The sequence below is a fragment of the Mycetomoellerius zeteki genome, unplaced genomic scaffold (genome assembly GCF_001594055.1).
Source record: "Mycetomoellerius zeteki isolate Tzet28-1 unplaced genomic scaffold, Tzet1.0 scaffold124, whole genome shotgun sequence".
Taxonomy (NCBI): domain Eukaryota; kingdom Metazoa; phylum Arthropoda; class Insecta; order Hymenoptera; family Formicidae; genus Mycetomoellerius; species Mycetomoellerius zeteki.
In genome coordinates, this window is record NW_017256169.1 from 290,758 (window position 1) to 308,895 (window position 18,138).

Genomic DNA, 18,138 nt, shown 5'->3' on the forward strand with positions numbered 1-18,138 from the left:
TGGAAGGAAAGAAGAAGAAGAAGAAAAGAAGGAAAGTAAAGACCCTCGTGATCGTGATAGTTCGTGCGCTGCTGAACGCACGAATGTCCCTATTACGTAAATATTATTTTTATTTTTTTGTTTGCTGAATTCTTTAAATTCGAAAAAGAAGAAAAGAAAACGATCGATAGACGCAACCGACGTAAGGCGAAAAAGATGTTCCTTTTACTGCTTTTTTGATATTGTTTCACATATGTTCGAGCCATAATATATTCTCGAATTGGAGCAAACAGGGGTGAAGCGTATTTCGGCCCACAGGTGCAGATTAGTTTGCTCATGTTAGATTAATAGAAACGCGATAGATCATAAGTCGGTAGATTTCAAAGCAACATTTGAATGAGGAGTTACGAAATTGGATCAAAAAGAGAAAATGGCTGGTTTGTTTAAAATTTCTTAGTTGTTAAATTACGGGATATCGGTTATTGATTTATGTGTTAAATGCGTTTTGTAGAGTTTTATCGACCAAAAATTGTTTTAATATCAATCCACCCACGATAATGCTTTATATCTTCGTACAAATTATTTTGTCTTTTCTATAAACTTTGTTCTACATTTATGCACGAATCTACGAAGCAGTTTGGTTCGAGTAGAAATAAATTATCGATATACTTCTTTCTTACTTTATCGTGTTTTAGATCAAAAAGAAAATAAAATATGAGAAAAAACTTCTTTCAATCACATCTTGATGCGGTGGACAGATTTTACTCAGGGCAGCTGGGAGATCGCTGCGCACGTTATTCTATGTACTCGTACAATTTGAAAGCGATGAAGATGGAGAGAAAATGCGAAAAAGCTTATCTGTAAGATTTATAAAATGCGGTTCCCTCTGGAATTAACGTTGAGGTTGTATTGGCATTTACTTTAGGATTCCGGTATCGTCCTTGTAGAAACGTGTAACTCCGGAGGGCTGCGAGAGCGTAACATGCGTTTGTACATTGTAATTGCATCATTGGAAACTTTCTTAGAAAGTCATTCGCTTGCTATAGGACATGGCGGATATGGCTTTTGTCAACCTCTGTCTTCTTTGTACTTTGTAAGTACCGGTAAAATAAAGATTTAGAGTTTATAGCGCGCGTGGATGAGATTATATATATGAGAATCCGTGTAAATAAAAAAAAAGTTATGTGTAGAAATACGGAAAGCAATATATATAATGCGAGCTCTCTTAAGAGGAAATATTGGAAGATTAATATATTTATCGGCCTCTTTGCGCAAGGTTTAACAACTTTTTGCGTCATTCCTCAATCAGCTGTATAACAAAATTATCTTTCTACCATAAAAAAAAGCTCATTTTTCTCGCTTGTCTTTTTTAATTTGTCTTGCGCGAAGTTTCATACAATATAATCCACTTTACACATTAAGCAATTAAGCATGTACCGGTTGAAAAGGCTACAAAATTGTTTATTATCTCTTCTATTGGGTCCTGAAACGAAAGGATTTTTCTTGTGTCGATCGTGCGTTTTGGTAAAGTATCAATATGGGCTCGAATGTGAATGCTCTTTCTTTTTCTTAAAAAAAAAAAAAGAAAAAAAAAGAAAAAGAACATATATTATAAGAGGATATATGAAAGTGAGGTGCGTGAAGGAAGTGTGTTTGTATGGAAAAAAAATATAAAAGGAAAAGAAAAAAATATACAAATGGCCATAATACACAGATCTGTAAGCGTAACGAATTTAAGATTGTATAATAGAGTGTGAGTATAAATGCATGTGTACACGTGTGTATGGTGTGAGAATGTGCGTGTTTTTTTGCAAGCGTGAAAAGGAGAGCATGTGGAAAGAAACTAATTGCTAGCCTTTAAGAGAAAACCCAACACCTTATCGTAAGACGTAGCGTAAGGTACCGCTGAGTCATACCGACCGATTGTCAGATTGTTTATTTTTATCCTTTTACACGCTCATCTCCACATTGTACCGTTTCGGAAATGGCTCGATCTGATGCTTTCGTTCGCCCATTTTACGAGAGTTAGAGCGGCCAACGGTAATTGTTTTCGATCGCCGAAGATTGGAATTGTGATAATGCTTCTTGTGCAGTGGCTGGACCATAACATTGGATCTCGGTATAGCGCAGCGGTCGACTGTACATGCGAAACGCGGACATCATCATTCTCATTTTCTTCCCTATAGTAACACAGTAAGCGTTGTAAATCCTTTTGCCGAGTGGCAGTTAACGAGAGAGAATGTAATCGTTAAGAGGGTCTGTGGGAGACGTAGGTGTGTTTTTTGCGTCGTGCCAACGCTGTGACGCGGTAAAATCTACGAGGAACGAATCACGATGCGAGGAGAGCGGAGAAATTTTCGTTACACTTTTTCAAGAAAAAAAAAAGCGCGAAAAAAACGAATAAAAAATAATCGTCATGTGTCATATATATATTTTAAGTGGTACGCATCCCGTTCCTCTCATCTTCTACCCCGCGCACTCTTCGTCGGGTTTTGCCCCGTCGTGAAATCCGCTTATCAAGATGATATCCGCGCGGTTGACACATATCTTCACAAAGGATGCGCATCTTTTTTTTTTTTTTTTTTTTTTTAAAGAAAGTTTTGTATCATCAAACGGGCGATGAGCGCATCCTCCTTTTTTACAGGAGAGAAATAAGAGAGATATTGCGCTCGAGAATATGTCACTGGCGGTCTTTGATTTCGATGAAAACGTTCTGTTGGGGGAGAAAAAAAAAGGGTGTGCGGCTTGACAAGAGCTAATTTTCCATCACTTTTCTTATTCTTGTAATCGTAGTAGATATATCGATCGAAGTGAGACAGTTAAGAGAAAACTGGAGAATGTAAATAAGATTTATCTCGTAGCTATAGTGCCTATATCCTAAAAGAACTAGATCGATAGGTAGTGCTCCCCGGTTTTCACTCTACCAATCTTCCCTCCCTTCCCCTACAAAACGCAACGTACCTCCCTCATATTTTCACGGCCTTCTTACCTGATACCATTCCTTTCTCATCCGTCCCTTTCCTCTCCCCCTCGAAATTGAAACATTCCTCTCCGAATCAACCTCCCACCGGATCCTGCAAATCCTTTCTCCCTCTCCCTCTTCCTTCTCCTTTTTCCTGCGTCATCTATCCTTACTTCCATGCGTCCAAAAAAAATTGTTATAAAACGAGAAAAATGGCCAAAAAATATTTTTTATTTTTCATACCCACTTATATGTAGAACATATACGATATATTTTTTTGACACGGTTGAGGAGACGGAGCTTGATTGCGAAGAAAGAAGGGAGCGGTCGTATCGTATTCCCGGGACCATTTCTCTCCAGATTCTGATTTAAAATATCCGGGAGAAACGTCGGGGGATACGATGGCCTTTCTTTTATTCCTTGCGTTTGGTGCGATATCTTACTGCTTAGTATTAGTGATTTTGTAAACCGAAGTCGCTCTTCAGTTTTGTGAAAGAGTAAGAGAGAAAGAATGTGAGAGAGAGAGAGAGAGAAAACGTTCGAGAACAAGGGCTAAAGTCCATTTAACAACGTGCTCACGTACAGTTTTGAAAACTTTATTATACAAAAATAATTATGCTTTTTTCTTTAAAGGAAAAATATTCAATATTAAACCCCGCGAGATATCTTTCCGATTTATTGCAAGATTTAATCATACGAATCGTTTAATTTTGGTTTGGAACATATTGCCGACAGCTTCTCGACGTTTAAGTATGCAAATGGGCGATGTTATCAGATTCTATAAAAACAAAAAAAAATATTCTATAAAAACAAAGATACGTCGTGAGCACGTGAGGCGCTAATTTCTCGTACGTACTTTTATCCGTATTTTAAGTGGCGCGCGTTAGTAGCCTAGCGCGAGAAACATGTAAATGTTGAGACTGGATTATGAACGTACAAAAATACCTTATACCTGTAAACAAGACATGTTAATCACTTTGCGATTCGATCAACGCGTACGATCGTCCGAGGGAGCGAAAGAAACGCTCGTGATGCGATTTTAATTCGATCCACGTGCGACAATTCTAATAACGACTCGAACATTCATTCGGTCCACGAATCTGATTGCAGACCTGCAATGGCGTGATTTGATGAAAATCTGATTTGTCATTAATTCCTCACACGATTGATCATTAAAATGTATATTTTTTAAGTGAAATATTAAGACATTTTATTACATTCTTTCCTTTATACACACATACACACACGCACACACAACCCTTACATAAATTTAATACTGTAAGTATTGAATAAGTTACAATGTGAAAAAACATTGATTAAATTTTAAGCCGGTGGCACACGATGCTTGTTTTCTTACTGGATTGCTAGATGGATTACAATCTTGCCACCGTATTGGCTGCGGTGTTGACAATGCCAGCATCACAGCCAATACGGTGGCAAGAATTTAATCCAGCTAGCAATCCAGCAAAAAAAACAAGCATCGTGTGCTGCAGGCTTTAATGTATTTTTTCATAAACTCACAACATCTCGCACATTACACTTGTCATTTTTGTTATACTGGATTCGTCATATTACACTAAATTTATCTTTATCTGGATGTTCATCTTGATTCTCTATTAACAATTTTTATTTGGACACATCAAGTATTCTGTCAAATACTGAAGACGTTCGTAGTTTATTTTTTAGTTTTATGATCTACATCTCAAGTCGATATTCATCTCAATGTTATATATGATTTTACAATTAATAAAATGTCTATTAATTTTCTTTATTGTAAGGATAAAGAAAAACAGGATTGAAATGTTTAATATATTTGTAATTTTTTTTATTAATATATTTTACACATTAACATCCTGTGGTGGCGCACTTATCTTGAGTTTCTGAGTTATTTCTCAGATCCTTATTCGGTTATATATTATATCTTTTTTCAATAATACTAAACACATTAAATGAATATTTACTCAATAAAAATTATAGTTAAATCAAATTATAATGATTTTTGTACTAAATGAATATACGTTTAGATTTAGTAAGTAATTTAGTACTATTAAAACAGATGTTTATTAAAGTTCAGTATATTTTTTCAGTGTAGTGATTAATTACTTATTTTGAATATTAAACGTACTGTTGTTAATGTTTTTGATACTCAATTAAATAATTAATCACTAACCAATTCAATACTTACAGTATTAAATTTCTCTAAAGAGACACACATGTACACACACATATAAATATATTCACGTATATATCTCGGCATCACATTTATTTTCTCTCGATTTGCCTGGCATATCCGCGCCATTGTTTTGCAATCGTTAAATCGATTAGAATCGGTAAGATTCATTTTATTTTAATTGCAGAGAAATTACGATTATTGAATGATGAGTAAGCGAGCATGCGATTGAAATGTTGATATTAACTTTCGGAAGCCCGATTTCATTGATATTGATAAATAACACGCAAAAGCTGTGAAAGGCAACAGTTAGCCGAGGACAAGATATACATATATTGATATATCACTCTATTGGAACATAAAAGATTTTAATATTCCGAGAACGTTAACGTCTCGTGATCTTATTCGTAAAGACGTATCAAATTAACTTACAATTAGAGGAGAAGCCCTTAGTCAAAATGTTGAAGATTTGTGTAAAATCGTGTCCATGTCGAACGAATTAATTAGAGAGTAGCTGACTTGTATACTTAATTAAAAAAAAATCTAGGCGTTCGTCGAAAGAATGCGGGAGACGTCAGAGGGTTGTTACGCTTGCGTTGGTCTTAAAGCGTTTCTCGGCGGGATTTCCGACACGGGATGTTTTTCGACATGGCCGCGGTTCCGGGGAACCAGGAGACCATCAAGGGATCGTTATTTAATTTCATACGTGCACGCCGTCCTTGCGCATCGACGTTCAAGTCGGCCACAAGCGTATAAACGAGTACAAATTGCAGCCCTTTAACCTTCGTGTTAAAAAAAAGTACAGGCGGGATGTAGCTTCCTAACGAGTGTAAGAAACCTTGACGGTTCGTCGTGTTGTCAAAAATGGACATATCTTCCAAATGGTTACGCTCTTTCTCTTCAAGTTTATTCTGGTGAAAAAAATTCTCGTAATATCTCATATTTTTAAGAATTTGTCATAGTTTCGATTTATAAAGGTTTCTGAAAAAATATCTTAAACTTTCAGATTTTATAAATTTTTTTTTAAATTATAGAATGCGAAATCTTAGAAGTCCTAGAATATTTCAGAATTCACATACATATATGAAGAATTCTACTAGATGTAGACAATTTCTTGTGAGAAGTATTCCATTTTCATATAAAAAAATCTAATAAATTTTCTAAAAAGTTATACAATTATACAGAAATTCTAAAATTTATTTAAAAATTCTGAAAAATTTTATATGAAGAATTTTAAGAACAATTTTCACCAGAGTAGTTCTACCCTGAGCGATCGCCGATGCTTTTTACACTTTTTATGAAGCATTCTACGCAGTCGACGAAGGCAATCGACAGAAATATAGTTGGACCTCCATATTCTAATCTGTTATTTTTTACTTTTAGAGTTTAGAAGGCTACGAGACGTTCTGACATCACGAAATCAATGTTATATTTTGCATCCTATTATATTTTAAATATATAAGAATTAGGAACTTGTTCAATATTTAATTAATATTTATTTTATATGAGAAAATATATAATTATCTATGAGCATTAAAATCTTGCTTGGCTCATTTGTTTATTTATTACAGTAATGGAAATTTTAATTCGCTGAGTCGATCTTTTATGGATACTTACTATATAAATATATGTGTAATTTTGTGATTAAAAAAAACTCTTGCGACCTTCTAAGGATTAAAGTGTTAAACAATCGCGAATTTCTACAAACTTAATTTTTTCTCTTATATACTATTCGATTTTGCTCCACGAGATTTATCTCGTCTTTCATTCACCTTCTCATTCCGAATTAATCGCTAATGTATCGTTTTGTTTAGCGTTTAAAATTATTAGAACATAACTAGAAGGGAAATTAAAAATAAGAAAGTTGCGGGATTTACTAAGAATACGAAGATTCGACAGTACGTCTGATCGAGATTGTAGTTATTGAAGTGTCGAATCGTTTCCTCTACAAAAGAAAACGATATCGATTTATTTCCCGCCCCGCCTTCGAACGGAGAGTCGCGATCGTGTTTTACTAGCCTCATTCGACAACGAAAAGCTGCATTGAAAGCTAAAGGATACTTTCGAATCGGTCATATCCTATATAGAAAAATATTATGTCAGGATACTAAGCGCGAATTGGATATAAATGGATAATAAATTACGAACAAAAAAGAATTGCGAAAATCGGCGAGGGTGAATTCGCTTTCCGATTCCGACGAACGCACTGCCGATCGCAGCATGCTTTCTGCGTAGCAAAACAATCGAGAGGCTAAAAATTCGGTATCTTTGAGAAGGTCCCAAGTATTTTTCTATAAGGACTCGAGGACGTTCTTTTCATGATAGAGTTTTAAGAAAATTCGTCCTGTATGTTTGCGTGCGTGTATATCAATCAAGTCCGGAATCACATAAGAATCTACCTTGTTGACCTTTTCCGATGTTTAATTGCAGTTACGCGGTTTCGGGACTAACGAGAATCCGTTGTTAAATCTTGAAACTATTCTATAGCAGAGGGGGAGAGAGAGAGAGAGAGAGGGGGAGGGGGAGAGAGAGTACGTCACGGTGATCCTCGAACCTCTATGTATTTTTCGATTACGCAACGGCGCGGACGGTACGCTATGTCGGTATGTCCGTAGTAATAATAGCTCATAATAGCTAAGACAAGGAATACAACATCATGTCAACATTGGCATAACTTTGATTGCCATATCATCCATATCCGGATGACACATAAAATTCGCAAGAGTCCCGTCACTCATTTATAGATGATCGTCACTCACAAATATTCTTAACATTTAATTAATAATAATTTGCATTGTCTCTTTAATGTCTTAAATACTTAATAAAATCACAAACCAATAAAAATTGCCAGTAAGAAATTATTGCCACAGCATTATTGATGTTAAAATATTAATAGATTGTTAATAAATTATTAAAATAGTGCTCGTAAAAATGGATACAATTCAAACATGCAAACGTATTCTTACGATGATATGATTATTACATCAGATTAATTATTTGTAGTTTAATTTTGTTAATTCCGGACTATTCTTAACGCAATGTCTTTGGATTTTACATAATTTGACTACCAGAAATTTTATTCAATTAACTGCGTTGCAGGAGCTCTAGAGATCGGAACTTTCTACTTTTTGTTTCTTATCGCATTGAAGAAGACTCGAATTAGACGAAACGTTTGCATGTTTAAATTGTTTGTATCATCCATCTTTGCGAACATTACGTAATTTATTAATATTTGATATTAATAACTGTTGTAACTCTTATTGACAATATTGATTGGTTTATGATTTATTCTTGGAGCCAAGAAAATATATAGTATTTAATTTAACTTAAAATTACTCTTGATCAGATGAATAAGATGATTATTTTATTTATCTTAATCGTGATTTTTTTTATTCGATTAACTTTTACAAGATGGGAAAAAAGTCACTATAATGACGCTGAAACAATATCATGTTTTGAGGCGAGGAATAATGAAACAATGAATTATATCAAATCTTATGCAAGAAAAAACCAACATTTTAAAAATAGATCCTTATCATCCTTTAAAAGTTAAGAATGATTTTATTAAATATACTCATTCGCAAAAAATATGAACCACTGTATCGATATGATGATCTATATATTTACAGGTGAATATATTTAAAATATTAAAGAAACAATATAAATTATAATTAATTAAAAATGAAGAAAACAATTCAATGTTAAAATGATACACTATAAGATTTATTAAATTCAATGCTGAAATCAGCTTGGCAATCAAAGTGTTAATATATTGTCGCTATAAAATGATGACAAGGCGACGATCGGTTTCGATTCTTTGAGGATAGAGGTGCAGACATCTGAAAAGTAATCGTGAGACGATAACGAGGACAAATCGAGACAGCGTCAACGTTATATCAACGGCTGATTTCTAAGAATTTTACGAAGCATTACGAAGCTGCGAAGTGAGTCTGTTTAGACATGATTATCACGTATATAGATCGCGCGGTAAGAATGTAACGGCTGTAAACGTCCTATAATTAATGCGAGTATAACTGAGGATTCTGAGGGGGGTGCTTTTTGTATTACACGAGGTAACGAACGTGACAAATACAAGATAGACTGAAGGAGAAAAAAAAGAGAAGAGTTGCGTGTGTATGTGTGAGTGAGAGCAAGAAATTCTTCGTCGGGAAAGAGAAAAGAGCGAGGGATATTTTCGCTTTCCGAAAACGGCCGCTTCTTCTCTTGGGAGTTTCATTCGTTGGTATGTAATTATTTAATTGGCAGGCCAGCGTGAAGAGATAGCATGCAGGATATTAATGGCGATAAGGAGATAGAGAAGCGCCAAAGTCGATAAGAGGAAAATGAAGAGAGATTTTCAGAGTCGACAGAGATTTGTAATATCGTTGCGCCAGATTATAATTACTATTAACCGTACATATACTTTATTGGAATATATGAATTATTAACGGAGAGAAAAAGTCGAAAATAAAGAGAGAGGCAAACATGGAAAAATTATCTCGATCTCGTTATTCTACAAAACCCATTCTCTTCCAATTTCTAACAAAAATAAAAATCGGATCGTATAAGTCGATCGTAGAGGGAAAATAACAGAAGCGTAAACGAAATTTCTATAAGGAAGATTGGAACAACGAAACATAGAAAATTTATTTCGTAAAACACTTCTTTTATTTTCCGCTCCAATGATTCCCATAGAAATTTCAATTTTTTGTTAACGTTATAATGAAATATTTTTTTAAATTCATCGTATAATTTTTCAGAATTTTTATGTAAATTTCAGAATTTTTCAAACTTTCTGTATATTTTTATAACTTTTTAAAAATCTTTTTAGATTTTTTTATACGAACAATTTTATTGGAACAATTTTCAGAAATGCTGAGAAAATCTACATCTTTTCTAAAGTTCTTCATATATGTGTATATGAATCCTGAAATATTCTAAGATTTCTAAGATTTCTTATTCTATAAATTCTGAAGAAAGCTTCTGAAAAGTTTAAGGTCTTTTTTCGAAATCTTCATAAATTTGAAATATGACAAAATTCTTAAAAATATAATATAAAATTTTTTTTATCGGAGCACTTTTATTCTTATCTTACATTGCTAATGAGAATTTAAAATTTTCAAATAATTGTGAAAATATACATTTGACTTTAATACTTAGATTAAATCAGTGCACAACAGCTTTAATATGCATTAGTACCGAATGTATTAGTCTGCCCAACCGAATTCGCTATTAAATTTCTTCTTGAGGAGAAAGGGAGGGTATTTCTCGGCCGTCTAAAATAGCAATATGATGAAATTACGTTTAAATTGTTGTCCTTGCAAACGTGACATTTTCGGGAGGAGAATGTCACCCCTATTTGCTTATTTCTGACAGCGTATTTCGCAAGCAATATCGATTAAATACGGTGGTTCATGCACGTCGTGGAGACACGCACGCGGCACTCAATGTAAGGCGGAGACGAGACTCAGTTGAGTATTCTCGACGACAACGGGGCGAACGCGACGGTCGGGAAAAAATTGTGTTGCGTGGAAAATATGTCCGAGCAGCAAACGGATTCGTACGACTCGAGACCGGTAACGTCGAAGAAGTCAGAGAGACCGCCGTTTAAGTTGTGTTTCTCGCGAAACCAGCAAATCGGGAAATCCGACGCTTGCATATCAAAAACAAACGGTATATAAATTGTTTCAAAAAATAGGTACTTTTATATTCAATTAAAAGTCCATTATTAATTACATGTTGTATATTACGGATTGTTCTGCAATTTATCAGTATTTGAAATCATTATGTGTATAGATTTATTCAATATTTTTAAAAAAAGTAAAAAAAATTAAATAAAAAGAAATAGTTTAGGTTCTCGATAAGTAAAAAAAATTACTGTGAAAAATTACTTTATTTTCTCATTGCTGGAATGTAAAAATAACTCAAGATGATTATTTCCGAGTTAATAGACCTACATATCTCGTCAATGGCAGAGAATTTTCTTAAATTTTACTCTGATAAGGACAACGGCGAGAGGAATATCCGATGGATTTGAGACACCTCATACAGATTTCGAACAATAATAGGTGTATCAGAAACGGGAATACATTCATAATCTCTGTATAGTTTTGTTAATTCTAAATTTGAACTACCGATTAAAAATTAACGAGACTGCCATAAAGTCTTGCCGTGAAATTAATCCTTAACTGATATCTTGGAATTATAATGAATTCAGCTTGTTACTGATTTTGTTTAGCTATTAGCTGAGTAAAATCCTCGAAATTGAAGACATTAACTATTCAACAGTAAAAATTTTTTTAGTTTTTTTTAAAAATAATTTTTAAAAAACATTTATTTCCTTAGGCAAAATATTGTTGTTTTTAACTTTTTTAAATGCAATACCTAAATACAATAAAATTATAACAAGAAACATCCAAAATTTATACACTGATAAGAAAAATGATCATTATTACTATATTTATAATTTAAATATAATTTTTAATCATTTTCGGTGCCAATTATGTATAATTTTTTTTATAAAACTAAATATAATTATACGGGGTGTCCTATTTTAAAGGATCCATTCAAATATCTCAGAAATACTGCGTTAAATCGAAAAATGTTTCAGACAAAAGTTTCGTGACTTCGAGGGGGACATAAGATGGTACCATTGTTTTGACCTTGGGTAGCGTTGTCAAGGTCAGGGCAAGGTCACTTTGAATTTTTTAAATGGAACCACCCATTTTTCATTACATATTTTTGTAGCTTACCTCGAGAGCTTTTCAAAACACTATAATTAAGTTCATTTTCATTAAGTACTTTTCGAGTTATACGGCTTAAAATTCCATTTAAAAAATTCAAAGTGACCTTGCCCTGATCTTGACAAACCAATGGTACCATCTTATGTCCCCCTCGAAGTCACGAAACTTTTGTCTGAAACATTTTTCGATTTAACGCAGTGTTTCTGAGATATTTGAATGGATCCTTTAAGATGGGACATCCTGTATATTATTACTAACATTAAAACATTGAATTACAAAAATGAAGCTTCTAACTATAACTATTTTTCGTGGAATTGTCACAAATACCAAACACTTTTCTCTCACAATTAGTGTATTTACAATATTTCAGCGCAAAATAAATTGGTCGCGGATGACCCCACAATACCTTACATGTAATAAAAGAGGACTATATCAGTTAAGGAATAACTTGCGATGCATCGAATTTTTAATGGTGAACTCGCTCAATTTCTATCCGAGTTTATTAAACGCGAATGAAAAGAAAGACGCGGCGTTGGCGTGATCGCGAATGTTACGATCTCGATTTTCGCAACGCGAAGCTGCGAGCCAAGTGTAATACGATCTAAAATAAATGCGCACGCAAAGTTGCAAATCAATTGCAGCGGACTTTGTCACGCCGAAATTCTACTCGAGGGAACTCGAAGACCCGCGAAATGCGGACGTAAGCGACACGCTCGAGAGACTCGCCACGGAACAAGATAGGAAGCCGAGGAACCTATATCAATTGCCGTTATTGACCAGCCACACGTAATTCCTGCATCTTAACGATCCGCACGTCGATTTTCTCGGATATCTACCGCTCCAACAGCTAATTATGACAATTTTCAGTTACGGTTGGTGGCACGACAAGGGAATACATCCGAAGGACGCGCGGTTTGACTTTCACAAGAGAACGTCCGACCTGGTGAGCTTGCAGATGAAAATATACGCCGAGGATCGAAGGTTGAAAGGCCTCAAACAATAAACTGGAAATCAATATCGTTTCGGCTGCTTCATACTTTATTACTCGCTATTGAAGTATAGTATAATATTTAATAATAATTTATGTAATAATAGTAATTTAATTATAATTCTATAATAAATTCAAATGTATATTCCGATTATCGTAATAGGATTATTTATTCATTTTTAAACCTTCGTTCGATAATCAAAAGAAGTGACATAAACTTTTATTATAAGTGATATAAACTCACGAAGAAAAATAATATTTTACTATATATAAATGCAAAGGGCTTGCAAAATTTAATGGCCAAATTTGTTTGCTGTTTATATCAAACAAATTCACACATTTTAAAATAGAGCTTAAAGCAAATTCATGTTAAAAAGTTTAAAGGTCTATCTATTGTAAATCGGGATTAAAGTCTCAATTGGTTTAGATGCTCAGCATCCATTTCTAGCAATGTTAAATTAACGTTAATCTCGATTTAATTTATTCTTTATTATATCTTCTTTCAAGTTTTAGAAAAAGATAAAAGATATATATCGGCGTTTTTTGACACCGAGAGCTGATTAAAACAGATCAAGGGGGTAAAATTTACCCCTATAAGCTATCACCCGGGTTATCATATTATCTTTGTTTAATATTCGGCAAATAACAAGGATGAGTGATATTCGAGTGGAAATTGATTTGAACATGGCTCTTGTGATGTAGCACAGACTGCGCCATTTGTGTAAAATTGGTCGACAAAAATGAGAGATATGACAGTCAGTTTCAATCTCTTTCTATTCAACCAATATGTTAGAAAAAGAAGGATTGGCCGTTTTCGCGATCCCTCTCTCTCATCTTTGTTGACCACATTTGATATTTAGATACGAATGGCGCAGTTCATACTATTTCATGTCTTTACCTTTTCAGCTAGGTACGTAGATCGAAACCAAATTCGGCACGCATGCACGAAAAACAAGACGCCGATAATGTTGCGCGAAACAACGCGATGATACGCGCGTAGCGAAGTCGGACGTAAAAAAGGCGCGAAATCGAGGTACACGGTGGATGGCGCTGCCGTCGCGCGTTGCGCATGCGCGTTTCGATATCCTGCCGTTTCGATATCTCGCCGCGTTCCCGCCTTTTGACGGCTGGCCAATCTGCGTCGTCTCGTCGAGCCGGCTCGGCGGGATAATCACGCGCGCGCGGGACGGATGACCGGATCGCTGCCGAACGATTTGTTTCGCCAGTGTGGAGCGCGTCTCAGTGGGTGGATTTTGGTATCTTGCGGAGATTCGAAAGGATACCCAGGCTGGCTCGCGACGGTTTTCGCCGAGGATGAGTTCCGGCATTGTGATCGAACATTCAAGACTACACGAAAAGTCGGAGCAGTCCCGTCCGTCGAGATCTCAGGAATCCTCCTTGCCCGAAAGGTTAGACTTTATCCTTGTTACGTCGCTTTTGGTTATCTCGTTATCTGCTAGATCTGCCTCATACCTACTCCAACTTTTTTACCTGTTGCCTGTGCTTTCTTGGGAGGGGGAAGGGAGCAGGTGTACACTGTACACCCGCGCGCGCTCATTCGCTCGCCCTTTCGTAAGTATAAGTAAGGTTACCAAGAGATACGCTTGGGACGTTTTGTTGTCTTTTTCCTGGCCGCGAGGAATGCTCTGAATAGTGTTGAATAGCGCCCAAAGTACTCTACGACCGACTGTCCTGGCTTTGTTGTGCCTCACAGCGAACGCTCGAATGTATTGCGATCCATAGTTGAGATTTTGCTGTCGAGAAATCGCCACGTTTTTGGCTGTCGGTCGCAAGGTCCTTTTCGTATTTTGTCGAACAAATTTCAGTGTTCGTGGTATTTTGGGAGAGTTTCGGATTCGGGGAACTTCGGTTGTGATCTTAACAAATTATCTTCGTGATTTTGTCGGATGTAAGATTGGGCTCCGCATTTGTACCGCTTGTGAGATTTATAGAGTAAATATGTGTTCTTAACAAGTAAATAACAGCAAAACAAAATGTATATTTTTTTTGGTAGACCTTTGGCAAGGATTGGTTCAATTAATATTCTTTTTGCTTTTTTATGTGCATGATTACATTTAAATGAGTCTATTAATTTTCTCTTTGCTGTTATGTACAAATGTCTTTAGTTTTATTATACGTAAGAAGACAAATTTATTCTTTTTGTAATTTATATGTAACATTAATAGTATTTTGCATTGTGTTCTTTATGATTAATATCTAATATACCTTGTGTATGTGTAATTTAAATACTAATCCTTCCCTACAGTATTTGCCTGGTTTTATAACAGTTCATTGTAAGAACTTGATATCATTTGAATTTGGAGAATAAGAACTTCTATATCTGTTCACATATAATGAATAAAGATCCATCTTCTTCATCATCACCCTGGTGGAACAGGTTTATATATAATTTGTTCCTTTACAATTGAATTGGTATGTTTGTATTTTTGTAATAAAAGAATTGTCTATATATGTGTTCACAGTAAACGATTACGTTTGGACAATGGCTGTAATAACAATTTAAACGATACTCTCAACAGTCACTCTCAAAATAATACAAAATGGCCGTATTCTGGAGATGCCAGTCTCATTGAACCTGAAATCCTAGAAGATATGGGCGTTAGCATGTTGGAAGATGGAATAACAAATTGTGAAAATACAAAAAGACTACAATCTGAAGAGTGTACGATCTTAACGGAGAATTTAGCTAGTAATAATAGATCAGTAATAGATGATTCTGTTATCTTTGGATATCAAGAAGAAGTTTATACAAGTTCTAGTTTGGAAATTGCGATTTCAGACAGGTTTGTGACAACAAGAGTTGCTGGAGGTTTTAAATTATGTCATATATATATATATATAAACATATATAATCATTCTTATAGGGTTCAACAAGATTCATGTGATACGGATGATTTAACTGGGTTTGGTAGTACAGAGAATGAATCTGGCTATTCTTCAAGAATGGAAGCTGATTACTTTGGAGATTTAAAAGAGAGTTTTACCAAGGAAAAGATGAACACTTCTGCCGAAAAAAATGAGCAATCTTGTTTAGATCAATTTTGCTTGTTTAGGAGAAAAAAAAGACCTTCCGTTTATGGCGAGGATAAGTTTAACAAGTTATCAGATGAAATAATTTTGATGATATTGAAATGGTTACCTAAGAAATGTTTGGTAAGAAAGTAACACAGTATTAAATGTAATTTAATAAATTATGTACATGTCTCAATTGTATAAATTATTTCGTGTGCAGGTACGCTCTATGCTAGTATGCAAACGTTGGTGCCAAATAGCTCAAGATGAAGCATTATGGACTAGATTAGATATGGGTAGTAAAGTTTTAAATGAAGGCACATTAGGGCATATATTGCCACGAGGGGTACAAATTTTAAGATTGGCACAGGCGGAAATCGCAGATCCTGTTTTTTGTGAAGGCAGCGAAGTTCTTAGCGATTCTTATATCAGTAAATTACAATATTTGGATTTGTCTATGGCGGTCATATCACCAGTGGGTTTGGCTGTCTTATTATCCAAATGTAAATATCTGAAAAAATTGTCGCTGGAAAAATGTATAGTAAATAGAGATTGCTGTAGAGCGATTAGTCAAAACACTGAATTAGAAGTTTTGAATTTAACAATGTGCGAGAATATAAACATCGGATGTATTATGGATTTAATGGAACTTAAATGGTAAAAAATTATTTATCTATTTCTATAATAAATGTAATAAATGTTTATGTAGTTCCCAACTTTAATATGATCGGATTGTTTCAGCTTAACTGCCCTCAACATAGCATGGTGTTCTTTGGATAACGAATGCATAACGTTACTTTGCAGAACATTGTCAACATCCATTACACGCTTGAACTTAGCGGGTTGTAGAAAAACAATGACTGATGAGAGTAAGTATATAGTAATTGAGATTTTTATTATTTATTGATTTTAACGTGTACTTCTTTCTAAATTTCAGATGTAAAAGACTTGTTAAAAAGGTGTCCGGATATTATAGAATTAGACCTGAGTGATTGTGCTATGCTTACAATGCATGCCGTCCATAATTTATTAAACTTTTCGAAGCTCGAACACTTGTCACTGAGCCGTTGTTACAGCATCCCGCAATCGGCGTATATAAGATTAGCTACTATGCCATGTTTATTATATTTAGATGTTTTCGGTCTAATGACAGAATCAGTGCTTAAATCATTACAAGCTGCTTGCCGTGAACCCGAAATTAACAAGTACCTTTATAGCTCGGTAGCGAGGCCAACAGTCGGTATTCGAAGAACCAGTATTTGGGGTCTTAGAGTTAGAGATTGAATTTAATATGTAGGCAATTCATCAATTTACAAGAGATTTCATCAATAGATCGAGGGATGGATTTGACCAAAGGGTAACTCTGATCTATATATATAATGTATCTTTCTACTCAGACTGAATATTATATCGATAAAAAATTAAATTTAATTTGAAGAAATGAAACGTAGATGTTTAAGGTAATAGTATATATTCTTCAGAAGTTTAATATTGAATTGTTGCTCAGATATAGAATTCTTTATATGTAGAATATCCTAGACTTTTCGTTAATAGCAGTTTCCCCGAGGTTATTTTGTCACGAAAATTTCAATACTAAAATGTATGTCAATACTGTAATATATTTTAAATAAAAAGTGTTTATACGCGCACAATAGTGAAGATGTTTTCAAGCATCATTGATATAATTCTGTATATGTCTTCACTGTTATGTGATGTCATATTTGAGCGCACAAAATTAGGAAAATTTGATCGCTCAATTTTAAACACTTTACTTAAAAATGATTGTTAAAAATGATCAGGAATCTGCCATTAATGGGTATTATAGTAAGTCTGCAACACTTGTATATGTACTATTCCTATACGGAGCATTTGCTGATATTTAACATATCAAGTTATTTCGGCTGTGTGAGACCGTTTTACTATTACAATTTTCTGATCATGATATATATATTAAATTTTGTCAAGGACTTATTTTGCTATACATATACTAATTTTTACTAGTAAAGATCTCAAAAAATAATGTAATGATGGCCAGGTATAAACATATTCGTATATTATTTACAACAAAAAGAAGTCATAAAACGCAAAAACTCAAATCTACTTTGTGTTTGTGATAAAAAATAACTGCTTATTAGTAAATAATTATATAAATTGATTAATTTGTTGTGCACACAATAAAATTTCTTGAATTGAAAATTAATATTTCTTTATGTTGAATACATATTTGTCATTGTCATATTGTCATGTTGATATTTGGCAGTTA

At 34.3% G+C, this 18,138-nt stretch overlaps 2 protein-coding genes across 3 annotated transcripts; both read left to right on the forward strand.

Moving 5' to 3' along the window:
• The first annotated feature begins 10,572 nt into the window (after positions 1-10,572).
• On the forward strand, positions 10,573-12,857 carry LOC108731338 (uncharacterized). The gene is made up of 3 exons (XM_018461624.1): positions 10,573-10,784; positions 12,496-12,640; positions 12,722-12,857. The coding sequence occupies exons 1-3, from the start codon at positions 10,649-10,651 to the stop codon at positions 12,855-12,857; spliced, it is 417 nt and encodes a 138-aa protein (XP_018317126.1). The 5' UTR covers positions 10,573-10,648.
• A 1,239-nt stretch (positions 12,858-14,096) lies between these two features.
• Skp2 (S-phase kinase-associated protein 2) lies at positions 14,097-17,429 on the forward strand. Of its 2 annotated transcripts, none has more exons than XM_018461621.1 (6): positions 14,097-14,251; positions 15,326-15,646; positions 15,728-16,016; positions 16,096-16,532; positions 16,617-16,744; positions 16,813-17,429. In XM_018461621.1, the coding sequence occupies exons 1-6, from the start codon at positions 14,157-14,159 to the stop codon at positions 17,157-17,159; spliced, it is 1,617 nt and encodes a 538-aa protein (XP_018317123.1). In that variant the 5' UTR covers positions 14,097-14,156; the 3' UTR covers positions 17,160-17,429. The 2 variants fall into 2 exon arrangements, with proteins under 2 accessions (XP_018317123.1, XP_018317124.1); XM_018461622.1 differs by lacking the exon at positions 14,097-14,251 and adding an exon at positions 15,122-15,240.
• Positions 17,430-18,138: the final 709 nt, after the last annotated feature.

Bases quoted from the DNA above. Each gene is read 5' to 3' on its own strand.
- Skp2 (XM_018461621.1), top strand. From the start codon at position 14,157: ATGAGTTCCGGCATTGTGATCGAACATTCAAGACTACACGAAAAGTCG. The intron at 14,252-15,325 runs GTTAGACTTTAT...ATGTGTTCACAG, and splicing joins GAATCCTCCTTGCCCGAAAG to TAAACGATTACGTTTGGACA. The intron at 16,017-16,095 runs GTAAGAAAGTAA...TTTCGTGTGCAG, and splicing joins GGTTACCTAAGAAATGTTTG to GTACGCTCTATGCTAGTATG.
- LOC108731338 (XM_018461624.1), top strand. From the start codon at position 10,649: ATGTCCGAGCAGCAAACGGATTCGTACGACTCGAGACCGGTAACGTCG. The intron at 10,785-12,495 runs GTATATAAATTG...AATCAATTGCAG, and splicing joins TTGCATATCAAAAACAAACG to CGGACTTTGTCACGCCGAAA. The intron at 12,641-12,721 runs GTAATTCCTGCA...GACAATTTTCAG, and splicing joins CCGTTATTGACCAGCCACAC to TTACGGTTGGTGGCACGACA.